The 24,668-nt window shown below is 45.3% G+C and overlaps 1 protein-coding gene across 1 annotated transcript in view; it reads right to left on the bottom strand.

The window, feature by feature from the left end:
- Window positions 1–22,865, bottom strand: part of skila (SKI-like proto-oncogene a) — a 35,396-nt gene extending 12,531 nt beyond the window's left edge. Inside the window, exons 1-4 of the mRNA XM_087831392.1 lie at window positions 22,670–22,865; window positions 19,093–20,373; window positions 759–851; window positions 132–220 (exon numbers count right to left, since the gene is read on the bottom strand). Of these exons, the coding sequence (XP_087687518.1) occupies window positions 132–220; window positions 759–851; window positions 19,093–20,223 (1,313 nt within the window). The 5' untranslated portion in view covers window positions 20,224–20,373; window positions 22,670–22,865. The remainder of the gene's footprint in view (window positions 1–131; window positions 221–758; window positions 852–19,092; window positions 20,374–22,669) is intronic.
- Window positions 22,866–24,668: the final 1,803 nt, after the last annotated feature.

Here is a 24,668-nt window from a genome sequence, read left to right as displayed (position 1 = left end):
TCTCGACTCCAATTTATATCTTTGTTGGAGAAATTTGATCTCTTTGGTGGAGTGGAGATCAGAAATATGATAGTTACAAGCCTCAAAGCTTTTACTGGAATAACTGACTTAGGGTTAATAAGGTGTAGTACCTGGGATGGACCAGGGTGGGGTGTCCTGGCTCCTCCTTAATTTCTGAGAAAAGCCGGTTGAACACAAGAGTCGGTGGAGATGCTTTCCCCTGTTGGAAACAAACAAATAGATAAATGTGGCACAAAACAAAAAAAAAACAAAACTGCACATCTTCCATCCTCATATATTGATTGGTGCACAGCCTTCACAGCGCATTAGAGAAATTATTACAAAAGCAATCAGATGCATGAACATGCGCACACACACAAATACATGGAGAAAGACAGCGGGAGGAGAAAGAAATGTGCTGCACGTGGTGCTCTTGGAGCCATAATATAGTTAATATGCATGCATACATGTGAAAGGGGGATCATCCATCAGGCATCAGTTGAGACACTGGGCACGTGCTTGTGTGCGCATGAGTCAGAGAAAGAGATAATCATGATAAAGCTTCTTCCCTGCATGTAAAGTTGGCGGGGGAGGGGGCGAGGAGCAGAGCAGCTTGGTACAACAGAGGAGAAGCGTGCCGCTATGAATGAGTGAGCAGGGGGTGTGTCTATCAGTGGGGGGTGGGGGTACCTGAGCGCGGAGGAAGGGGGAGGAAAGGAATGGGGGAAGGTGTCACAGGGAGGGAAATGATAACTGACCTTTCTCGCTGGGTCAGCATCAGCCAACTTGTCGCCGGTGGAGCAGATATCTAACGAGGGTTTCCTCACCTGGCTCTCCTCCTCCACCACCTTCTGAAAACAGAAGGAGAGAGAGAGATGGTGGTTAAATAGACGAGCAAAGACACCCCAAGGTTAAATACAGCAGAGAGCGAGAGGAAGACACAGATGTAGTGCTGCACCGAATACATTTGTTGGAATAGTCTGAACGACTCAAAATGAGCATATCTGTCAGGAGGTGTGAGAATGAGAGGAAGCACGAGGAGAGGAGAGAAATTACACCAGGCGCGCAGACGCAGAGGGGGAAAGATGGAGACAAACGGCACTTAAACGATAGGAAATGGAGACAAATGACACTCAAGATGTAAAGGATGGATACAAATGTGTGCAGAAGTGAGTGAACTAGCCTGAGCTGGCCATAATGCAGCTGTGAGGAAAACGAAGGCGGCGAGGAAATGGATAAGCCGAATGTCGCAGCCGAATGAGCCCGTAGAGGAAGGCCTGTGACTAAACCAGGAAAAAAAAGCCTAGCTGTGAGTCGACGCAGCCTGTTGCTACACGCATCTGAGCGTGTCAGACATCGGCATACATGCAACGCAGCTGGAATCAAAACACGCGCTGTACAGGAAAATGTACGTTTGTGTTTCCTGTGTCAGCGTCATACCCTCAGAGGATGTTGAGTAAAAACTGCCTGCTCCCTCTAGTTTTGTCTATCTCACCGTTTCGTTTTGGGTTGAGGTGTTTTTTTTGCGCATGTATCCAGGCCACGCTCGGCGAGAGGCCACAAGCTGATGTAGCTGATGCTTATCTGTGACAGGCAGGCCTGACACACATACTCCATGCATTTCACAAACACGGTCTACCTAACTGACAGGTAACAGAGACAGCAGAGGAACAACAATGCACAGCATCGCAATGCGAGCCGTTAGGGAGCCCACAGTGACGACAGACAGCGGATTGAGAAGGGAGATGCAGAGAGAAGAGAGATGGTAAGAAGAGGAAGGAGACGAAAGAAGAAGGGGAAGAGAAAAGTGTGAAAGCATCAATAATTGACTTAGTACCCTTTTAAAGCCCGCTATAAAACGTTTATCCACAAAACGCAGACACACAAGCTCTCAGTGAGTAATAAACAGGCAGCTTTTCATCAGCTGGACTAAAGGATTTTCCTCTGTGCTGTACCGGCTAAGAGCTTGTGTCATTACCAGCGCTAAACAGCCTCAGAACAATGCCAGCAAATAACTGTGACAGCCACGCATTAGCCGCTTATCATTTATACCGGTCCAGCAGCAGCCTCATTCAGCAGCTTAAGCATGTATTATTTACAAAAAACACAATTATTCACCTGTTACATATTCCACGAAGCACACATGATCTTTTTTATTTATCTATTCTCCTTCTGTTTCGCTACCTAGAGAAGCCACAGCGTCTTTCTTAAAAGAATACATGTGGCCCTTGAAGAATTGATGTGACACACGGATACCTCTCAATGCCATCTTACTTGCACATAACAGTCGATCCCAACATCTATTTTTAACAGCAATTAATTCAGCGCAAGGGAATGTGACCTGTGACTTTATGCTCTGTACCTCCACCTCAAATCACAACTTCTATATTCATCAGCAAAAGAAAACAAAAAAACAACTAGTAGTAGTGATTTGCATGAGAGTTTTTCTGAACTGTATGTAGGGGGATAGTCCCTTATTTACAAGGCCATGCATGAATGAGCATGTTCATGCAAATGTTAAAAGGCTGGAGCCGTATGTGTGAGCCAGGTGTGGTTGTTAGTCTGTGTGTATACAGACGGGACCTCGATCATTTGTGAATGTTTATGGTTGGTGTGTTTTTGGTTTTTTGTTGTTGTTTTTTTTACCCTTTTTCCCCCTTCCAGCACTGCAGCACTGAGTGGAGGAGGGGGAAGGGACAGAGTGAACAGCTCAGAAAGAGAGAGGGGTGACAGGGAAGAGACAGAGAGAAGGAGGACTGACAGAAACCACGATGTAACCACTGCAGTGGTGTGGCGGTGAGCTGGGTCTGTCCAATGTAAAGAATGGTGTGTGTGTGTGTGTGTCAAACACATACAGAGGGAGCGCGTGGGCCAAACTGATAGTAACGTCAGGTCATACAGAGGTCTTTCATCTGCTTGACCTCTACAACGACAGATGTTTGGCTGCTAAGACGACTGACAGCTCATTAAAGGCTAGGTCTGCACCCTCCTTTGTCTGTGTGTGTGTGTGTGTGTGTGTGTGTGTGTGTGTGTCTGTATTCGCAAGGACCAATTAGACCTTGAGAGCGAGGACATTACTGGAAAACGAGGACATTTTGGCCAACGCTCATTTTGGGGCTGTTTGAGGTTCAAGACTGTAGGTTTTATGGTTAAGGACAGAGAACAGATTAAGGTCCAGGGTTTTCCCCTCATATCTGACGCCAACTAAAAAAGTCTGGAAATTCCACCAAAGGAAAATCACCAGGAAATAAATATATAAATAAATAATAAAATTTAAACCCATGGCTTTGCTTCATTAGTTTTGCTTTGTTTTCTAATTTTAAACTACTTATTAAACCGCAGTCGAAAAAGTATCCCAATAAATGTTATCCTATAAAATCTCATAAGAATTACACCAAAAGGATTATAATTTGATTCAATCTTTGATTTGATCGAGTCACATAAAAGTTTAGAAGGTGTGAATTCAAAAATGATTTAAGAATTTAATACAAATCGCTAGGTCTACCTGCAGTACTTTTAGTGCCCACAGAGAGGCCGCAGGCCACACTTTGGCAATCACTGATATACAGTCTGTGTGACTAATGGTGGTTACATGCATAGTCACCCTTCAAAAGGAAACTCCCAGGGTCTGGGTTTTAGTATAAATGTGAGAAACACCCAGAAAACACAGTAAAAGAACAAGGCTGCAGGTGGGCCATTACTTCTGTATCCACACACAGACCAAACAAACATGCACGTGTGTGCTACACTAATGGCTGCCTGTCGCTCCCAGTGACTCCTGCATACCTGACAGCTGACGGCTTAACGCCCACCACCCACTCACGCACACACCCCTGCTCATTATTCCTGCTGCTCTTCACTCTCTCTTCCTTAATGAATATGTGCCAGTGCAAACGTTTGCACATTTCAGCACTACTACCATTTTCCTCACCTTCCCACCCCCACCTTGCTTTATTAAAAACACACCAAACTGCTACTGGGTCCTAATCTGCAATAACGAAGTACCTCTCTTATCTGGGCTGCCTCTGCGACACACAAACACACACCTAACCCCCTTATGTCTCCAACCCTTTGTCAGGCTGAAGCTCGCCTTATGACAATGTGGATTAGCATTCCACACACTCACTCGGCTGAACTCTGCCCTGTTGATCCTAATCACCAGCAGTCTGCCTGCTGCTGCAGCTTCAAGCTGGCTTGTCCCACCACTGTGTAGCTGGATGTAGCCGCAGCCATGTGAACTCACAGTGACCCATTTTTTCAGCATACGTGACATTTCTGCAGCAGACGCTTTAATGGAGTAGAAAGTGGTTTTTCTAATGTGTGTCTGTGTGTCTTTGTAAAGTGCCAGTAAATCAAACAGTAACAAGCGGCACTTTACTACGCAGGCACCCATGACTGTACATTAGCATGCACAGTCTGGCAGAGCAAATGTATTTAAGCGATAGCCCACACAGCAAAGGAGCATTTCAATGGGAGCATGGCATTCTCCTGTGAGCAGGGAAAAAATAAAAGATGCTCTAACTTTGCGCATTTTTGCAGCTGGTTGAGGTTTTTGTTCATTTTTGCTAGAACCAAGATGAAGTAGATTCCATAGCTCGCCACGTTGCCAACGAGCTGCTGCCTGACTGGGGTGAAGGCTGTCAACCTACAAAAGTTGACAGTGAATTTCTTCATACCTGAGGACTGCACTTCATTTAAGCTCATCCTGACAAGACAACAAGAAGAGTCTGTTTTTCCTACTCTTGGTGTAATTTATATGAACCACATATGAACCAACGCAGACTGACACACACACACACACAGAGCAAACAAGCCCGAGGTCAAGCGTCACTCCACTCCTGTCACGTGGACCCACTAAATGACTGCTGTCTCAGTGCACATAAACACACGCGTGCAGTTACTCTTTGCTATAAATACACATCCGGTCCCCATACACGCATAATAAAACACACACCAGGCTTACCCCTCTAACAAACACATACACATATGATGGAGCAAACTGGCACTTGCGGTCTCTGTTAGTTAACAAATCTCAGGAAAGTCACAGGTTACTTCAGCTCAAACTTGCACGATAAGCTGACAGAAAACCATTTCAGGAACTCAGGAAAGAAGTTACAGCTCATTTCCAGCTCCGTGAACTCTACTGGAGTAGGTCTGCAAAACTCGCAGATCAAAATAATCTCTGTTTATCTTATCACGAGCCTCTCACTGAAATAAGCTGTATTAACTCCTCCTGACTGGCTGCTCTTCGCAAACAGAAGGTTTATTTGGGCTTGTGTGCTCACAGCAAAAGCTGTGTGAATGCGTGATGACAACGGAATAAAATATACCCACTGTTTGACAATATACAGAGCCAAAAGTAGAAAATCCTACCTGAAACCGAGTGTTTAGAGCAGTCTGAAGCCTGAGCTTTAGGCTCGTAGGGATTATGTGCACATACGCTGACCTCATTATTTCAAAGTCTGACCATGTTTAATATGGGTGTCCAGCATTGTAACAGCATATACAGAGAAGAAAATAAGAAAAGCGTAACGTTTCACCTTTAACCTCCTAAGACCTGAACTCTTCCACGGCATGCATTTTTAATTTCTCTTTGATATTTGGGCTGATTGGGACCCGATGAATGTAAAGACAAAGAATTACCTGATTTTTTTTTTTACCTAATTTTTGTTTCTAAGAAAAATGAGAGCCACATATGAGGATATTTATTTAAAATTTCGATAGAACAGTAGCAGTAATATGTCCTCATAAGTGGATATCAGGCCCTTGTAGAGCAAAATTGAGTATTTTGGTCTAAATAAAATAATAATAAATGTGATGTCCATATATGTGGACGCCAGGTCCTAGGAGGTTAAAGTAAACTGTCCCTTTCTGTGTTACTGAAAAGCTTTTAAAAAAAGATGCATTACATCATTTTGAGTAATATTTCTCACCATTTTCTAGGAAAGAACAATTACTTGCATTACAAATAAACATTAGCTGCAATTTTATTACTGAATCCCTTCTTTGCCTTCATTATAAATATTTTGCACTTTGTTCAGAGAAAACACTACAGATGTGTTAAAACTTTAAAACCCTGCCCAGGATATAAAAAGCTCATACAAACACAACAGCAAGTCTTGACATGCCTGATGGCCAATCTTATCTAGGCCATAATAAAGAGTGGGCAAGCCTTGATCTGACCTTTCATCCCACAGCAGCAGTGTGTTTGCGTGTTATTAAAAACCCTTCTGTGCCCTCACACACACACACACAGCTGGGAACGACTCTCTTCACATCTGCTGAAACCGTGACATCAGTTGCTAGGTATGAAAACTGAAAGAAAACCCCAACGAATACCACAACCTATTTCAGGGGACAGGAACGTAAGTGCGCCCCCATCCTCCAATCATTAATGTGCCTGGCATTCTGGAGAGGAATGGAGATGGTGAACGGATAGCAGCAGCAGGAGGAGGAGGACGACAAAGTGATGCTGCTTATTCTCCTTTTTCCCTCTCAGAGGAGGAAGTGAAAATTGTGTGTGTGCGCGTTTCTTTAGGCGGTGAGAGAGGACTAGGAACACACACGTACGCAGACACACTCGGAGAGACAGTCACACCCTGTCTGTTTCTAGACCACATCCTGTACTGCTGTAGTCGTCAACTGTGTCAAAGATCGAGCAAGAGATACATCGTTTTACATACACTTCCTGGCTGAACTGCAAAAACAAGGCACATTTATTTATCTCTGTAAAGTCATATATTAAAATCTTTCAGCTGTATGAGAGATAACTATCAGCCACGGGGTTGGCTGATAGCTGTGCATCCATAGTTTTTAATAGATCAACCGTGCACTTGGGAAAATATAGAAATAATCTGTGGTTGCAGCAACACCACTTTCTCTGTGCAGCTCCCACTCAAATCACAATTTTTTATATCCGTCGACCTCCGCCGTGGTTTAGCCCCTTATCCCTTTGCCTGCAATTAAGATCAGACAACTGTACGCTGGTCTTCTGGGTTTGATTTGGGTTTTACTGGGTGCTCTGGTGGTCCCACCTGGCCCCATACATAGACACAGGCGCTGGAGGGTTTTATATGAAGGTCTTAATCCAGTAAGCCATTTATCCACGGACTGGGAGCCACACTTTGTTTCAGCAGCCAAATCAATAACAGCCCACAGGGGAACCGGGCAGCAAAGTGGGGCAATTAAAGGAATACACTTTTAGTAGAGGCTCTGTGATTAACTCACCATAGTGAAATAAGATCACTTCGAGGTCTGGCTGTTCGGTTCCTGACAAATGTCAGTTACATTTTAAGTTGAGATACTCGGGAGATTGCTCAACTAAATTTTTCATTCACTTTGGCACTGCAACGCCAGATAAGCGGGAAAGAAAACAGAGCAGGGCACGCATGAGGACAGGTCTGACAGGTGGACGCTGAGACAAACAGGTGACAGAAGGAAACAGGAAATAAAAAAAAGGAGGGCAGCCGAGACAAATGAGGAGAAAGAACGACAGCATGTGACTGCTCGTCTGTCTGTGCCTTCCCCCAGACACGCACACACCTGTTCCTCCGTCTTTCCAAACACAAAGAGTAAGACTAAAGCCAGACAAGCACACTGATAAGCCAGACCAGTCATGCTCGACACACACACACACAGATAAGAACAGGTTCATTCCCAACTTGCGTTTGGCTTCGGGCCTTGAGTACATTTTTGCGCCACAAAGGCACTCTGTCTAGACAGTCACATGCACGTCAAACACACACACACACACACACACACACACACACACACACACAGCTTTTCCTCTCCCTGACAACATGCTGAACTCCTTCCTCTAACAGCTACAGTTCCAGTCAGCCATTTTACAATCCACACACTGCAGCCTTGATTGCGAGAACAAATGGGACCCAGTGGAGAAACGGTTAATGGGCAGTCTATGGCAGAAAATGAAGCGAGTTATAAAAGCCATCTCTCCCCACTAATAAACGCACAATCTACTGTCCACCGACTGTAGCTTTACGGCAGACGGGGGTTTAATTTGGAGAGCGGCAACACTATTTCTCTGGGACCCTTCATATAAAAAAAAAAAAAGTTACAATTTTTCTCAAAAAGGCGCCTCTTGAAGCTCTCTCGATCAATTTTTCTATTCATCTCCCTCCCCTCCTTTCTCCGTTTCTCATGTTTCACCGTCAACTCCCAGGCGGCAGCTTCCAGTGTGTGTTCAAAGCAGTGTATGTGGAGGGTTGTAATGATGTTACCTCATGAATGGACAAATTGTCTGACTGGAATACACTATGTAGGCTGCACAGACTACGGTAATCCCCACCCCCACACCTCACATACATACAGCCCCTATGACACTGTATATATTATTGTAGAGGGTGAAAAATATACTTCTGGTGAAAATGATTAATTTGCCACTGACTTTGTGGATAATACCAGTTTTCCTGGGTCAAAATGGGAGGGTGATAGCTGACAGAAAACTGGATTTTTCTGTAATTGTATAACCCCAAACGACCTAAAATTGTTTAATCGACCAATCCATAATCAAAAAATACCCTGAGAAACAGATAAACCTGTAGATATCTACCTTTCCGTAAACAAGTGATATCTCAACGTTTTGGGCAAAAAGGGCAGCTCTATTTTGCTCATTTTCAACTCTAGTCTTATTCTTGGACTCCACTAGAGTAGCTTTGAATGATTCAGTCTTATACTGGGTGTTGGTAAAAACATATCAGTTAAAGCGTCTATTTTTTTAGCTCCCTTTTCGCTAGCTTTAAACCAGCTTTCTTCTGATTGGCTGCTCCCAGCAAACAGAAGGTTTGAGCAGTTGAGCATTTAGAGCAGTTTAAAGGCTGAGCGTTTGGCTCACAGGGATTACATGCACAAAGTTCATAAATTGAACATTTAGTCATGTTTATTGAGCATCTAGTACTTTTAACAGTATATATATATGAAGAAAAAAAAAAAGGAAACGGCTCGTAGGTCAAACACCTACAAAAATGTTTGCTGGGTTTCAAATTCTCACCTTTGAAAAAGGTGCAATACATATAAGTAATCCCTTTAAAATCTGGCACGGTATGCCATACCGCGTCCCCAGAAGAAATGATGAAACACACACAAAGGTATTGTGCGGTTGTTCTCCACAGACATTGCATCAGTGGCAAGAAGTACAACTGCATTATGTCACACTTGAAATCATCAGCCTGCACTACAGTGATTAATAGTGATGAACAGACAGTGTGTGTTGCTAAATAATACAATTTTAGCCATAATCACACAGCTGTTTTAGAAAGGAAATATGATTCAGCCTTGTAAAAGAGAGACTGGCTGTAGCATTTGGAGGAAGATCTATGATATCTGAAATGTAATTTAGTTGCTTTCCCTGCTGCAGAGAGACAGAAAAACATTAAAAACAAAACTCCAACCAGGTTCATGTCACGTTCAGAGCAATATTATGCGAGTGTGATGGCTCTGACTCCCATCTACTCAAGGTAAGTCATTAGATTAACGTGATGCATTATAGGCCTGTAGTGAACGTGTCTAGTAACATTCATCCTGGAAATGAGGGTGTGATTTTTTATTTATTTTTTCAATCTTCACCCGACTCAAACACAGAGGGCAAACTGAACGCGCGTGAGCTCACCATCACTAGCACAGCAGCTCAGTGCGACACGTTTTCTCTCCAGGGCCCACACCCACCCCCACCCCAGTACGTTAATTATGAAAGCTGTTGGGGGCTCACCTATGTGAGTCAACCAAGCCAGGAGCCACAGACATATGCGCACGCGAGTGAGCAGACATCTGATAAAACAGCGGCTCCTTCAAACAGAAAAACGTAGGAGGATGACGTCTTTTCTGCGAGCAAACTGTCGCGCACCGATGTGCACGCAGACTCGAGCAGACACACTTCGTTCTCCCAGGAGGACGCAGCGACTGAGAATGAGGCCAGTGGGCCCTTGTCGTCTCTGTGGATGACTGTACTCATCACGTGAGCTTTACTTGGGCCTCTGTGTGTGTGTGTGTGTGTGTGTGTGTGTGTGTGTGTGTGGCAGAGATTTAACATCTTTAAAAACCAAAAGAGAAACTCTAGAGAAACGTGCCACCATAGGATGTTGTGCAGAGGTAGGTTACTAGTTCAAATCTGCAATTAGGGACAAAGATGCACACACTCTGCTGTTGCCATCAAAAACCACAAATCAGCTGCCTGGTTTTCTATATAAGGGAACTTGGCTTACTATTCATATTGGATGAAACAACTCGGGAGTGCTTGGAGATAGAGGGGAGTGAGAGAGCTGCAGAGAGGACGAGCGTTGCTAAGCAGACTGAAAGCTGAGAGAGGCTGTCAGTAAGCCAGCATTGCACTGCTATCACTACAGAGAGAGAGACAGAGAGAGACAGAGAGAGACAAAAAAAACAAAATGGAGACACTGCCCGACCCTTTTTCTTAGCAATGAATTACACAGCACCCACTGAAAGGCCTCCTAATGCATGCTGAAGACTGCTTCGAACAGCCGTTCGGTAGCTAAATAGGAAACAATCCTGCATTAATTTATCCCAAATTGTCATTTGAAGAAAAGTCTGGTGAAAAATAGAAACAAATACACTTGCCCTTTTAAGAGGGAAGCAAACACAAGTGCCTCACAGTGAAGTAGGTGTTTAAATGAGAGGTTTAAAGGTTTTACTGCAGGAGTCGCCCCTGACTAAAACCCTCTTTTACTGGGCCTCGTATGCGTACGTATCGATCTGCGGTTTGTTTACTTCTTGCTCAGTTGTAACATGGAATACTGCAGTAAATGTCAGTGCTTGGCTGGCCATCGTTGTCTGCAACAAGGCCAGAGGAAGGGGGGTGGGAAGGGGGAGGGAAGGATAGGGGGGTGGAGAGACATGGAGTAAGGAGGCTATCCCAGTCGCTACAAACAGAAAGCTCCACCTGGCCAAAACGACCCGCAGGGTAAAATCTATCACAGACACATGGAAAAGCAGACAGTTAAATCCAAACTGGCCCTAGGTCCTCTGACTGTTCTGCAGGGAGCTCCGGCCTCATCCATATTACATGCAGGAGCTTGTTTGAAGCCTCCACTGCTCCCTCTCTGCATGGGCAGCTTGGCTTTGCTGTTTGGGCCCCTCAGGCTCGACACCCTCTCCATCTCTCCCTCTCCCCTTCATACAAACACAGCTCCCATAATGCAAATCCATCAGCTCCCATCACTCTTCCTCCATTTTTCCTCACAAGCTCTGGCTTTCAAAATAACCCTCCGAAGACCTTTGCAAAATTTAAATGTTCTTCCTGAACGTGGTTCACTGAAAAGATGAAACCTGCATATAGAAATCCTCCCGACATTTGGCCAAAGGCTGCTGTTAATTTCCACCCTGTCTGCACCGAGCTTCATGTACCAGAGCCTATGACAGGTGAACTCGATCGCCAGACTTCCTTCATTAACACACAAGACACATTCAATGTCTGATGCAAGCTCTGACAGCAGCCCAAGAAAAGCACAGTTGGGATTGGCAAATCTTATTACGGTTGAGTCAGAGCTCTAAGTGAACACACCTGGGTGCAGATCAAACAGACTGAGTGAGAGACCAGGGCGGTGATAAATCTTTGTCCTGGCTCCACAGTGACGCTGATGAGTGGAGAGCAGACCGCAGCACGGATGGAGCGCCGTGACTCACGCTGCAGGATAGGGTTGGCGTGGTGAGGGGGAGGAAGTGGCTGGTTTCTGGTTGGGTTTGTGTGTGAGAGTCTGGCTGCTTGAGTATGACCCTTTGACTTCCTTTAAATCACAGACTCCGCACTGTGTCATCCAAACACTAGCCTGTGCTTTCATCGCTCTAATAAAAGATATCACGCAAACACATTCAAAGCCTGTGTCGAGGCTTCTGTCATCCAGCTCCGATGGCACAAACTTTGAGAGTTTTGGGGTTTGAAATTTCAGGGTCAGCCTTCGCTCCTCTGCTGCTTTACAGAGTAGAAAATGAGGCAGATTGGATGTCTGCCAGAGCAGCTGACAGAAAAAGGCAACCTTGCCAAAAAATTTGCCATCGGTACACTGTGAAGGCTAGGAATCTTCACTCAGCGTGAGTCACTCTTACGAAGAACTGCTCTGCTTTCGGACTCATCTGGAATCAGGATGCGTTTCAGACAGCACATTTTGATAGTGATGACAGAGAAAATTTCTGGCATAACAAAGTGCACTTGTCACAGGAATTGGTTAAACTGTAGCCAGACTGTAAACCACAAGGAACTCGTCAGAAGATAAAGTCAAGGGCAATAAGTCTCCATGAAGGTTGAGCCTCCTTTAATAACAAAGTTGTTGTTTTTTTTTACATGAAAGCCCAAAAGAAAGGCTGGACACGCAAAGAATAAGTGTCAAACCTTGTAGACACGCCACTTTATTGCTCGGTGGCGATGGAGAGACTTTTCTCTTAGCTTGCGTGCAAGGATGCTGAAGTGCACTCCAAAGCCCCAACCCGTGCGACCCTTAATTATGCTCCCATAGCTTAAGTATACTCAAATAAAAACCCACACTATACCTTTTATGGATTCAATTCAATTCAATTCAATTCAATTTTATTTATATAGCGCCAAATCACAACAAATGTCGCCTCAAGACTGGATGCTGTTAAGTAATTAATTGCATCTGGAGGTCAACAACCTCAAGGACTGTCTGCTACTTAGTTTAGGTTGTGAAGAGTTGCAGTGGGGCTGTTGGAGATCCAGAGGGAAATCCAGATCCAGGAGTCCTCCATTTACAGTATCTAGATGAGCTGGTTCGGACCCCAGGAGGATATGGTACAAAGAAGACTGTATGTTTGCATGTCTAGTGGCTTAAGAAACATCCCAGAGATGGATGAGTCCCATGAGTGTCATCACTGCAGGTGGGAATAGCGGAGAGATAAACACATCAAGAGAAAATGGGAAGAGAGGAGACTGGGCAAAGCTTAAAATGTCCCTTTTCCCCATCCTTATTAATGCAGTCCATTTCCCAGTTGTTAACTTCACAGATTTGCCCGGAGCAACATTGCCCAGGCTCCTGGAGAGAGGAGGATTTACAGGGTATACAGACTGAAAGGGAAAGACACCATTGGAAAGTGTTTGATGTAAGTGGAGCAAAGGTGACGCCTCAAAGTGAAGGACTTATAGAGCAAGCGGTTCACTGTGCTTCAATTTGAGGCTCCAAGCTTAAGGTCACAACAAGGCATCGCAACTAGGTTCAGTTTGATAGAGGCAAATGGAGAGAAAATCAAACAGGCAGGAACACACTTGTATGGAAACAACAAGTCGTTACCCATCAGGGAAATAAATGGGGATTTATTAATCAGTATTTCCCCCTGCTTTTCACAGAACTGCAGTACACATGACTGATATGCGTTTTGGCCAGGATTGCGGTTGGCAGCCCATTGGGATTCAACGACACGCCTTTGATATCAGTTGTTTATCTGCTTGTCTCGGAGATTGGGGCTGTGGGAGAAACTATAACACTGCCTATATGCCGGGCGTCTGCGTGTACTGTCTGATGTGTACATGGTGCTCCTATGGAAAGCGGCGTCTCCGGGGTTCTCCATTTATATCTTCATTAATCACCGTTCCCACCGGGAGGCCGCACAGAGGAGTCTTTCAAATGCAAACGCATTCTCTCCGCTTGCACACAACACACACACAGCCCCTTTACCGTATACCCACCTGCGTAGCAGCTCACAACACGCACAACCTGCTTGTCCGGCTGTCTTTCAGGAAGACCTGACAGTGGACAGTTAATCTTCTCGTCAACACATCGATTAATTAATACCAAAACTCCTCATTATTCTGTTTTCTCCTAAAGCCAACTAAGCAAACGAGTCAGGCGTGTTTTGATCCAGAAACCTCTCTCTTCTTGCATCTTGTTTGAACTCGTAGCTCCACTATTCTCACTTTGTTCTCAATCTCGTTTTCCTCAGAAGCAGCAAACTGGTCTGGCGCCCTGAGGGGGAGCGAGCGAGAGCGCAGCGAACATGCAAATAGGCCATCAGTCGAGGCTTCTTTTAAAAGCCTGCAGGACGTTTAGCGGGGAGGGGCTTGGCAAGTGTGTTTAGTCTGTGTGAGTGCTGGCAGACGTGGCAGAGGCTCCGCTGTATCTGGACAGACCTGTCTGTTCTGCCCACTGCTGCGGCAGGGCTCACGTCAGGCCCGGAGCAGCAGTTTCCTCTTATTTTTACTTTGTTATCCAAAATAAGGAGCAGCAGCTGTTCCAGCCCAGTGATGGTACATTTCTAAATGTGGGGCTGTGGTGAACAGCACAGGCAGATGAACTGTGGCAGAGGCCTGTGGTCATGTGAAACCTAAAGCTTTAAAGGATATGTATTTCAGACAAAGACTAGGAAGTAATGGTTTGGGCACTCCTCCAGCGAGCTGCAACTCTGTTATAGAGCTATGATACTGGCACTGACCTGACGATGACATACCAGAGGCCCCTCAGCTAAGCCCCTCCTACCTTGAGGGGCCCCTTTTAGGCCTTTTACAACAGGCTGCAAACATGGGCCAAGGCATGGCTCGTTATACACAGACTGTCTCCCACACCAAACTACATACAGGCCTAATAGACTGTAGGTTAGTGTGGGCCAGCGTCCAAAAAGCGGCCGTGTATTCAGTATAAGGGGACAATTGTTCCAAGGAAAATGCACAAACAGACAGAAATATGTGTATGTGTGTCCTTCTTGTTAGCTGGGGAAATACAAGCTAGCAGGCATGTGATTGGCCAATAAAGAGGGCTGTTACAAGCAACATTTGAGGTTGAGGTTAATTTCACATTGGAAGAAAGGAAATTTGAGGCCAGAGGCCAAACTCCCACCCCAAATAAATAAATAAATAAAAAGTGGAGCAGTTTTGAGTAAACCATATTCAGGGCGACGTGTCCTGGCTCTAACCTCACATCCTTTCATAGCCTTTACTTCTCTTATTTGCTCAAGTGTCTTGCCCTCAGGCGGTCAAAGATACTGTGTTGCCCGATTCTGCTTCAAATGAATGCATGCGACAGCAGAAGCAGTAGAGAAGTGAACTTGGGACACTGATTCACATGTCTGAACAGAGACAGGAACTTATGTAACACTGGCTGTGCCCTCTGTAAAAAAAAAAAAAAAAAAAAAAAAGAGTCTGCTCCTTTCACTCTTCTTGTTTCCTTCTTCCTCCCTCTTCTCTTGATGCACCCTCCCCTACCACCCACCCCCACTCTATTCAGCGTCCGTGTCACCCGGCAACTCGCCATATCCATCAAGGAGACCCGATCAATAGGTGCTGGCCTTTCTTCCCCATCCACCTCGCAGAAGCGCACAAGTGGTCTTATTGCTTATGTAACGATTGACTTATCGGGTCATTTGGCTGCCTACTTTGCTACTGTTCGCCAATTGGGGCCAGAGAGGGGGCATTGACTGTTTACGGATACATGTGAGAACATCTGAGTTGGGAGAAAGGGGGTAATGGTGAGCAATGGGTGGCAGCGTGAAGACCAGACTGCGGGTCTGAGGGCAGGAATCCAAGAGAAGGCAGGCAGTTTGAATGTCGAGGGGAGGTAGATGAAGAAGGCAGGCGCAGCGAACGATTAGCATGTTCGCCAAAATCCAATTAGATACCGCCCAAGAGAAAGACTGACAAGCAGACAGACAAGCAGCCCAGGAGACAGCCAGAGAGTGCAGCTGCACCGGTCTGCGGTAATGAAGTCACTGGTTTCCAAATAGCAAATAGAGGAAGCCAGAAAGATGCAGCTGTCTGCCGTCTGTGCCGCAGCCACTGTGTCAACCCGGCCAGGGAGACAGACAGAGGAAGGCTGTTCTCTCCGTCTGACACTTCTGACTCGGGGCCAGCGCAACGCTACAAACAAGGCTGAGGCAAAAAAGAAAAGCAGCAAACTGCTACACCCACCATGTTGGGGCTGCTCATTAGAGTTAGGAAACAAGCCCAAAATATCAAATCAGATTGTGTCTGCTCTTTCCTCTCTCGCTTACAGTGTAAAAAAGCTTTTTAGTAGCATAAGCTTATTTACACAATACACCATTTTCAGTCTAAAGAATGAGCGTCTGTAACAAATCCTGAGGTCAAAATGAAATCATTGTCTGTCGAATACTAAAGTGACTCCGGTGATAAGGTTTCAGCTTGTTGCTGTGTGCGTTGGTTGTGTCTAGTAAACTGTTTACACAGCAGGGATCAGTAGACAGGCTAGCACTGCCTCCAGGCACAAAGCGCCTTTATGGAGTGCAGGTCCTGGAGTTTTTAACTGCACCTTTTTAAACCAAACAGTCCAAGCAGGATTTGGGACTGGGAAGGGGGGGGGATTCCAGAAAGCTCCCCTCTTGTTTTCTATGAGGTCCCAGAAATCTCTGTTAAAACTGCTTGTAAATGTGCACATTGACACTGTGTGTAAATAAGGGACATTGGGTAACGGTATACATTTGGGGTTAGACCAACACGCACGAAGGCGAGCCATCTTTCTAAAAAGAATACGCAACTATGAGCTTGCCTGCCTGGCCGTCCACCAACATCCACTGGGATGTGGAAAATATGAGTCACGCAGCCAGTGCGGTGGAGGCGGCTGGACACAGAGAGTCTGGAGGATGTTCAGGGTGAGAGACACGTCCGTCTGTTTCACTTCCTGTTCAGTTAACGCACACTTTCATTACAGGAATACACAAACAGAGAGTGGCTGAACGTGAAGGGAGAGCCCCTGTGTCCTGACTTCAGTACGAGGTCATCGTGTTCCTCCGGTCACTGACCTTTCACACACTCGTAAATCTGTTCAGGAGGGAGGGGTGTGAAGTTTATACTGGCATCCTCTATCAAGTCACCTGCTTCCTGGACACTCTCATGCAAACATCTTTCCAGGAATTTTAGCCATTTGTGACTTTGTCTGTCTCTGTCAACACCAGCATAACTGTTACATAAATTTTCACCACTGCTGTTAACCCTGCAAAAACCATTTCCACTGAAACCAAAACCCCACAAACACCAGAACATGGTGTTTGTGGGGTTTTAACTAGAAGAAGAAAATGAGAGGAAAAAAAAAAAACTTTGATTGAGAAAAAAATAAATTTAAAAATCATCACCTCACAGAGGAGACAGCATCTGAAACTGTGGTGAGACACATGCTCCAGAGGGCCTGGCAATGTGTGAGTGTGTGAGACAGAAACAAAGATGTGTCATACTGGCCTACACACACACACACACACACACAGGGGCAATGTGTCTCACACATAAACACACACACCGACACTGCGGGACTCATCAGCCCCCTCGACATTAGGTACATGGTGCAGTAGTTTGTGCACTAGTTTCCCTCTGAGCTACAAAAATGTCTCTGGCTTTCAGAAAGAACGTCTGTGGCTTCCAACATGCATACCGGCTGGGAAGAAACGAGACAGGAATGTGGTCAGGACGCTGGGCGAGACGGTAGATGCTATTTCCGATGCATTCGCAAAAGGCAAATAATTCCTCTGTCTCGCACACATAAGTTGTGTGTCTTGAGCCGTACAAACCTCACACTCTGCACAAACTCTGCTCAGTCTTGCATGCAACCAGCTGCCAAGTAGTGACATATAAATCCTGACAATGACAGCTAACTTCACCAAAAACATGCATATAGATTTGCGTGTGAGCTAACCAGCCATTCACCCAGAATACAGTGCAAACCGGGGTAGTCCGCTGTGGTCACAGAGAGGTCATGAGACGACATAAACCAGTTAATATCAGTGAAACGAGCTGGAGTTTCTCCCCCTCCTCCTCTTCTAAACACTGACCTTTCAATAGGATCGCTGCCCTTGTGGCTTCTATTTTGCACTGGCATGATTTTTTTTTTTCTACACAGCAACTTAAAAAAAATACATAGGAGCAGTAAAACAAATTTTTTAAAAAAAATCACAATCAACTCAAATATAAACCCATTCCAATGTGCTGGGAGTGACTAAATAAAGCTAAGCGGTCTGCTGAAAGTTAAAATAAGATAAATTTCTTTTAATAAATGTTGCCAGTCAAAACTATAACTGAAACTAAGCATCAATTACCTGCACAGCCCTGCCTAACATCGGTTTATGTTCCACTACTGAAAGTGTGGTTTTCAGTACGTGTCGACTGTTCCAACATTCTTTTTTTTTTTTTAAACCAGCCAAAAAGCTCCTGAGCTGTGAACGGCACGAGATTTCCTTTCCATCAGCCATTATCTCAGACTGTGCTGAAAGAATGGAGATGAAGTAAACCTGGGTGAACTGGCCAGTTATTAGTCAGTAAAAAGGGACCAGCTTATTTCCTTTTTAACTCTGTTTAGCTACAGTTAGTTTCCAGTGTGGGCTTCCCTGTTTCAGTTTAGTTTTTAATAGTTGAAAATGTTAGGTTTCAGTTTAGATTTTATTCATTTTACTAGTTAGGTTTATAAAATGGAGGCCTTTTGCCATGGGCATCTCTCTCAGAAGTACAGATTAGATATTACAATATAAATAAAGCACTTTTTGAAGGCAGCTGACTCTGTCCCATAGACATGTACCCTCATACAGGTAGGTTCCGATACCAAATTTGACTAAACAATAATTCAAACTAAACATTTCCTCTACAGTTAGTTGTAAGTGCAATATTGTGTCACTTAGTTTTCTTTCTTTTTCCTTTAAAAGTCTTTGTTGGCTATAATAACCTTGGTGCTGACAGATAACTCCAGTACCAGAGTTTCAGGGTTGATTCCTGAGCCTCGCATATTGGCCTTTTGTTCAGTGACATTCCCACCGACCTCCAGGTGACCCGGGGGGACAAATGATGCACTTCCCCTTCAGCTGTGGCCAGCTGGCCTAACTTCGTCTGATCAGACCTGGCCAGGCAGATGTCACCACCTGTCCCAGGCCTCAGACACACACACACACTAGGTCAACACTGGTTTAAGAAAATACCAGCCATTTTATTCAAATGAGCCCAACACACAAAACACAAGTCTGGAAGAGGGCAGGACAGAGGACGTGTCAGCTAGACAAACAAATATGGAGACTTTAATTCAACAGAAAAGCTTTCACCGGTCAAACAGCAGAATGGTGATGAATGAGGATTTATAGCAAGCAAAGACACACTCGGCTTACACAGGTATCACTAACAGGTGCACTTACTTTGTCTAGCGACCTCTTGAGCTGATAGTGGAACTTCTCTTTGACCTCGTCCAGCAGCTGCTTGAGTCTGGGCTCCTCCGGGGTCCCCTGGTACTTTCTGGCAAGCTGCAGGTAGCAGGGCCACTTGGCTGAGTCAAAGCCCCAGTGGCAGGTCCTCTTATCAGGTGACTTGTGCGAATGCATGACAAACTTCTGCGGTGAAAAGAGCAACTGGCACTCCACACACTGGATGCAGGGCACCTCGGGCTGGGTGTAGAACTGGGGCACAAAGAGACCCTGGCACTTCCCCAGACACTGGTGCTCCACCTGGAAGCTGGCTTCACTCTCCTTCAGGAGGCCCTGGGCTGACAGCTTACCGCTGGGGTCAGCAGGCAGGGCTGCACCAGGACGCAGCAGAGCGTTGCAGAGCCGCTGTGCATCCGTCAGTGTAATGAGGCCACAGGAAGGCGCGTTGAACGGCAGAATGCCCAGCACCTTTAGGATGTGCAGCTGCTCGGCGTCACAGCGAGAGCAGTAGACGTACAGCTCGTCGCACACGGTGTTGATCTGCTGCAGTGAGAAGTCGCGGAGCACGGAGTTGAGCACCTGGGGCAGGCAGAGCCGCTTCTCGCCTCCAACAACAAAGCAGGAGATGGACTCTCCCTCCAGCAGGGAGTGGGTGAGTTCAGTAGAGCTGTCGCAAGGAACCAGCAAAGGGCCCCCTCCCAAAACAGGAGGGGAGGGCAGGGGGGGCATGCCGGCCTGGGAATGCTCGTGGCCCGTGCGCGCCGAGAAGGCGGCCGGGCCCCCGAGGGAGCTCTGACTGCTCAGGGTGAACTGGGCCAGTGTGTGTTTAAGCCCAGGGCTCAGGTCCAGGGCTTTAGTAGAGCCCATAATGTGCAGTTCAGCCCGGCCTTCCATGTCCATGTCACAGTCGGGGCGTGGGTCCTCAGTCTGCTCCCTCTTCACCTTGGGAGTTTTGGGGAGGGAGGGCAGGGAGTCCAAGCTGCGACGCTTCAGGTTGATCTCTGCCATCACGCGCTTCTTGATGGGCGCGTCTTCCAGCCGCTCTCTGTACAGCCGTTTCATGTTGCCCTTGAATGAGGTCAAGTCTTTGAAAGGGGTTTTCAGGCTGGTCTGGGTGCTGGCCATATCTAAGCACAGGGTTATTGTAGTTTCTGCGAGCTGACCAAGTTCTCGTATTCCTCTGGGTCTCTTTTCCTCCTTAACTCTTCTCAAATCTTCTGGCGATGAGACACATGCATGATTGTTACTGAAGATTTCTATCGTCTGATCTGTTCCCTGAGCATGAAAACACAAGGAAAAAATAGAAATAAAAAAATAATCACAGTCTTTTCTACCTTTCCTGTAGACAGATGAACAAACTGAAAAAATATCTGGAGCATTACAGGTTTTATGGTGTCCCTGCTGGGTTGTTGAACAAGTCATAAGCTGTCAGCTTGGCCCGCTATACCAAATGGCCATTACCATACTTCACACAAACACGGGGGTTTTTTTTGGCTCTTGTAATTGAACCCCAGAGGAAGAAATTTGCATCCACCAAAGGTTCAAACGAGAAAACTTTTCAGCGCTGAGTGAGAATTTTAACAAGCCAAACCAGTTGACCACACAAGACAAACAGAAATCCTCCTCCACCACCACAACCCTACCTTTACCCCCCCCCCCCCCCCCTCATTACATTGTTAATGAGCGGCTGATCCACAATGCTCAAAAACATTTCACTTTGCAAATGAAAGTGCCCTTCCCAGCCATATTGTACGCTCCCGTAGGTGTGCTTACCCCACGCTGACCCCATCAACTCCGTGAAAAACAACTGATAAAAGCGTTAACAGCAGTCATCCCCTTCCCTCAATCCTCTCACAGCTTGACATTCAGCACTGTGGAAACCAATGTGTGTCCCCCCCCCCCCAAAATCTCTCTCCCTCCCCCTCCGTCTCCCTTTTTTGTTTTTTACTCTCGGATTTTACTAATAAGGTAAACATAAGGTAAACACCGAGCGGCTTTACCGAATTTAAAACGCCTTGTAGTTGGTAATGGCTGCATTATGGTGCTGCAATATGACAGCAAGAGACAGCAGATTACATGCACTTCGGCTCTGATGATACGCTTTCTGGTGTGGTAACGAAATGCTTTTTCTCTATATATACACGCATAGAGAGAGAGACACGCACACTCATGCCAAACGGAAATTTTGGCTTGTCAAAAAGGTAAAAAGGAAGACTCGGTTAATTAACCACAAGACATGGTTTTGCATGCTTCTGCAAATTTTAGCATCCCGATGTTTTCTCTTTTTTTCCACCGACTGACGAGAAGAAGAAAAAAAGCTGTCGCGGTGCAAAACCTCTGAAACGGGTGGATGTTTGTGGGCGTAATAATGGCAAATACCACCGTGGGCCGATTGGCAAAACAGCCATAAACACGGCAAAATTCAAATCAGTGGCTGACATAAAGGAGCGTTTGCCCCGGTTTTTCTCGTGTGTTTTTTTTAAACAAATCTATCTCGGTTTACTTCCCCCAAGACACACACCGTCTTTTCTCGTGCAGCCTCTCGCCCGAGCTGGACTTATTTCTTCACGTCACCCGCACTACTTCTTAGTACCCTTTTTTTGGTGCAAGGACACCGAGTATAACGCCAACTATCCCCCTCCTCCTCCTCCTCCAGTCTGCAGCCTCTACCTCGCCTCCTCTGCTGGCTCGGCACTGGTATGCAGACAGTGCTGATAATGACATTCACTGTCTGCGATACAGTCTGCTGTGGTGTGGTGTGGTGAAGGCACCGCGGTTGGGCATTTATGCGCACACGCCGATTTTGGTGAGGGCACGGTGAGGTTTAAACCCGTGGCAATCTCCCCTCTCCAATCCCCTCCAAACACAGGTAGAGCACTTGTCACTAAGGGTCAAAACACTTGCAATAAGCGTTTAATATTAAAAATATGAGTGCTAGATTATTTAAAACAAGAATATGTTCTGAGTGTAAAAAATGTGCGCATTTGACTGGAAACGCGCTGAGAAGCAGCTCTCGGGTCCTTTAACACTAAATCATCATAGCGCTAGCTAGCCCGACCACCCCAGTCAGCCTTGCTCCGATACAGCCGCTCGTATAGCAGTCTGAACAGCTCAGAGGGCTGTGAAGCAGGCTAACCCAGCTCCCCTGAGTACAGACGGGCTCACTTTTGCCCAGTTCCCTCCCCCAGCAGCAATAACAACCAGAGTAAAGCAGGCAAAACCGACTTCAGCGCTCATATACATTGTAAGCATTGACCGCGACCGTTGGGGGGATAAACAGCCACCATATTAAGGCAGGCTAACCCCGCGCAGAGATTAATAAAGCAGGCTTACCGAGAGCAAGGAAAGCGTTAACATGACGACTGGCTAACCCCAGATAGACACCGATACGGCAGGCTAAAGCAGATTAGCTTCGCCCCCCTTCACTCCGCTACTCACTGTCGGCCAAACGCAGGAATTCAACCATAACCGTTAATCACCGGCTCGGATTCGCTACTAACAAACCAACCCCCCGTCCCTCCTTAACGGGCCAGTTTAACCGGCTCCGTACTTTGAAACGGCGAGCACTTGCCTGGACGCTGTGTATCGGCCGTCCTCACTCTCCCGGGGTCCTCTCAGTACTGGAAAAGCCTGGCGGAGCGTCAACAAGATGCAGCTAGAGGCTCCACTACAGCGCCGTAACGTCACGCTGCACACGGCCAAGAGGCGGAGACGTCACCCGGCTGACGGAAACTATGCGGGGGTGTCTCTCGCCTGTCTCTCCTCCTGTCTGTCGGCTCGCGTGTCTGTCTGTCTCACACAGTCTGTGAGGTTTGTTTCCTTCAGGAGCAGGTAACGCTGCAGAGGCGGCCCCAGCTTTTTAAACGGGGGGCGTAAGAGCCGGCGGGGGGGAGGGGGGGGGGGGCACAGGAAATCTAACAAACAACTTGAAAAACACACCCCATACACATGTGTTAAATACATCATTTTGTTAAAGAATTATAACAGGTCTGTTCAGTGTATTAAAAAAAGGAAAATAGAAAGAAAAACATGTACAACTGTTTTACAAAGTGACTAAAGTATTTAGACTGTGAGGTCATATCAGAAATGGCACTAATCTTAACTCCATGTTATCGCCATGTGTAATTTATTTATATTTTTAATTGTTTTTCCAAGTCTTCCTGACATGGGGCAGTTTTCCAATATCACTGTACTACTGTACTATGTATGACTGTGCAATGACAATAAAGAGTTACCTCATCTTACGTAAAGCAAGTGCACTTATTTTCAGAATCATATACATTATTATATTGAATCATCTATATTAATTAATTAATGCACATTTCATTTTATTGCTGCAGCCTGAGATCGTCTTAATAACTAATGTATTATTATGTATTATTATTAATATTAATAACAATAATAGAGCTCAATGGAGCAGCTCTGTGGCCTGATACAGATGTAATACATATAAGGCAAGGCTGTACAAGAGTTCCTTTTGTACTGAATAACTTGAATAACTGTGGTGAGCATTTATACCCTCTGAGGTATTTTTTGTATAATTTAAAATGATCCAAAGCCATCAATGAAGTAGCTACCATTGACTATAAATGCAACCTCAGTCTTTTAAATGCCTAAAATATAATACTATTATTTTGAAAAGGAAGAAAATGTTACACACTAAATAAGAGAAATTATTTTAATCCATATTTCGTTATTGTATTTTACTATAAGCCTTATTATAACTATTTGAAAGGGTATGGGAAACTTTTTTAAAAGGAAACTGGAGTTTATATATCTTGATGCATTCTCAATCATCCAGGTAAGTAAATCTCCAAAGGCTGATTTTGTTCATCTGAATGTGAAAACGCTACTTCCAGATGAACAGAGTCAACCTTTGGAGATGGAGTTTATATATTTTTTTAAAGGGTCAGCTTTATTTCTTATATAATGTAAGCCATGCTAGTTTGTTATTTCTTCAGAAATTACACAGGGTTTTCTTTTATTTTATTTTTTTTCTTGAATTATATAGATTGCCATGTTTGGATTTAAAGGAAGATTTTTTTTCTTAAGTTCCCTGGTTTGACTTACATATATTGCACCAAGTAGACTGAAAGCATAGCCTGTATATAAATGATGGACATAGTCACTCTGCTGCCTCTCACTATTTGGGGAAATTTCATTATGAGTTTATGAGTTCAGCATTTTCATCACCACCTTGTTCCTTTGAAATTAGATGTGGTGAGAGAGGGGTAGATGCAACTGTGAAACCACCCCCTCGTTTGCTAATTAGCATATCCTCAACAATCATACTTACAATTCAAAATAAAGATGACCAGTCTACAACAGTTCAGAGCAAAAAGAACTGAGGACAATTTTCACATAGACTTCTATATAATTGGAACTTGGGATCATTACCGCTAGCTATAACGCTACAATCATGTTTCATACTATGTATGAGCTGATCTGTGCTGGACTACTATGTAAAACCAAAAACTTGGTGACAGTTGGAAGCAAAAACCCTCTTTTAACAGAACGGAAAGAAATACTCAATTCTGGCTTTCAAATGTCAATGCCTCTTGAAAATATGG

Source organism: Neolamprologus brichardi, chromosome 18, assembly GCF_056152115.1.
Source record: "Neolamprologus brichardi isolate AB-2024 chromosome 18, ASM5615211v1, whole genome shotgun sequence".
Taxonomy (NCBI): Eukaryota; Metazoa; Chordata; class Actinopteri; order Cichliformes; family Cichlidae; genus Neolamprologus; species Neolamprologus brichardi.
The sequence above is the reverse complement of the archived record's forward strand: the minus strand, read 5'-3'. Positions and strand labels throughout refer to the sequence as shown.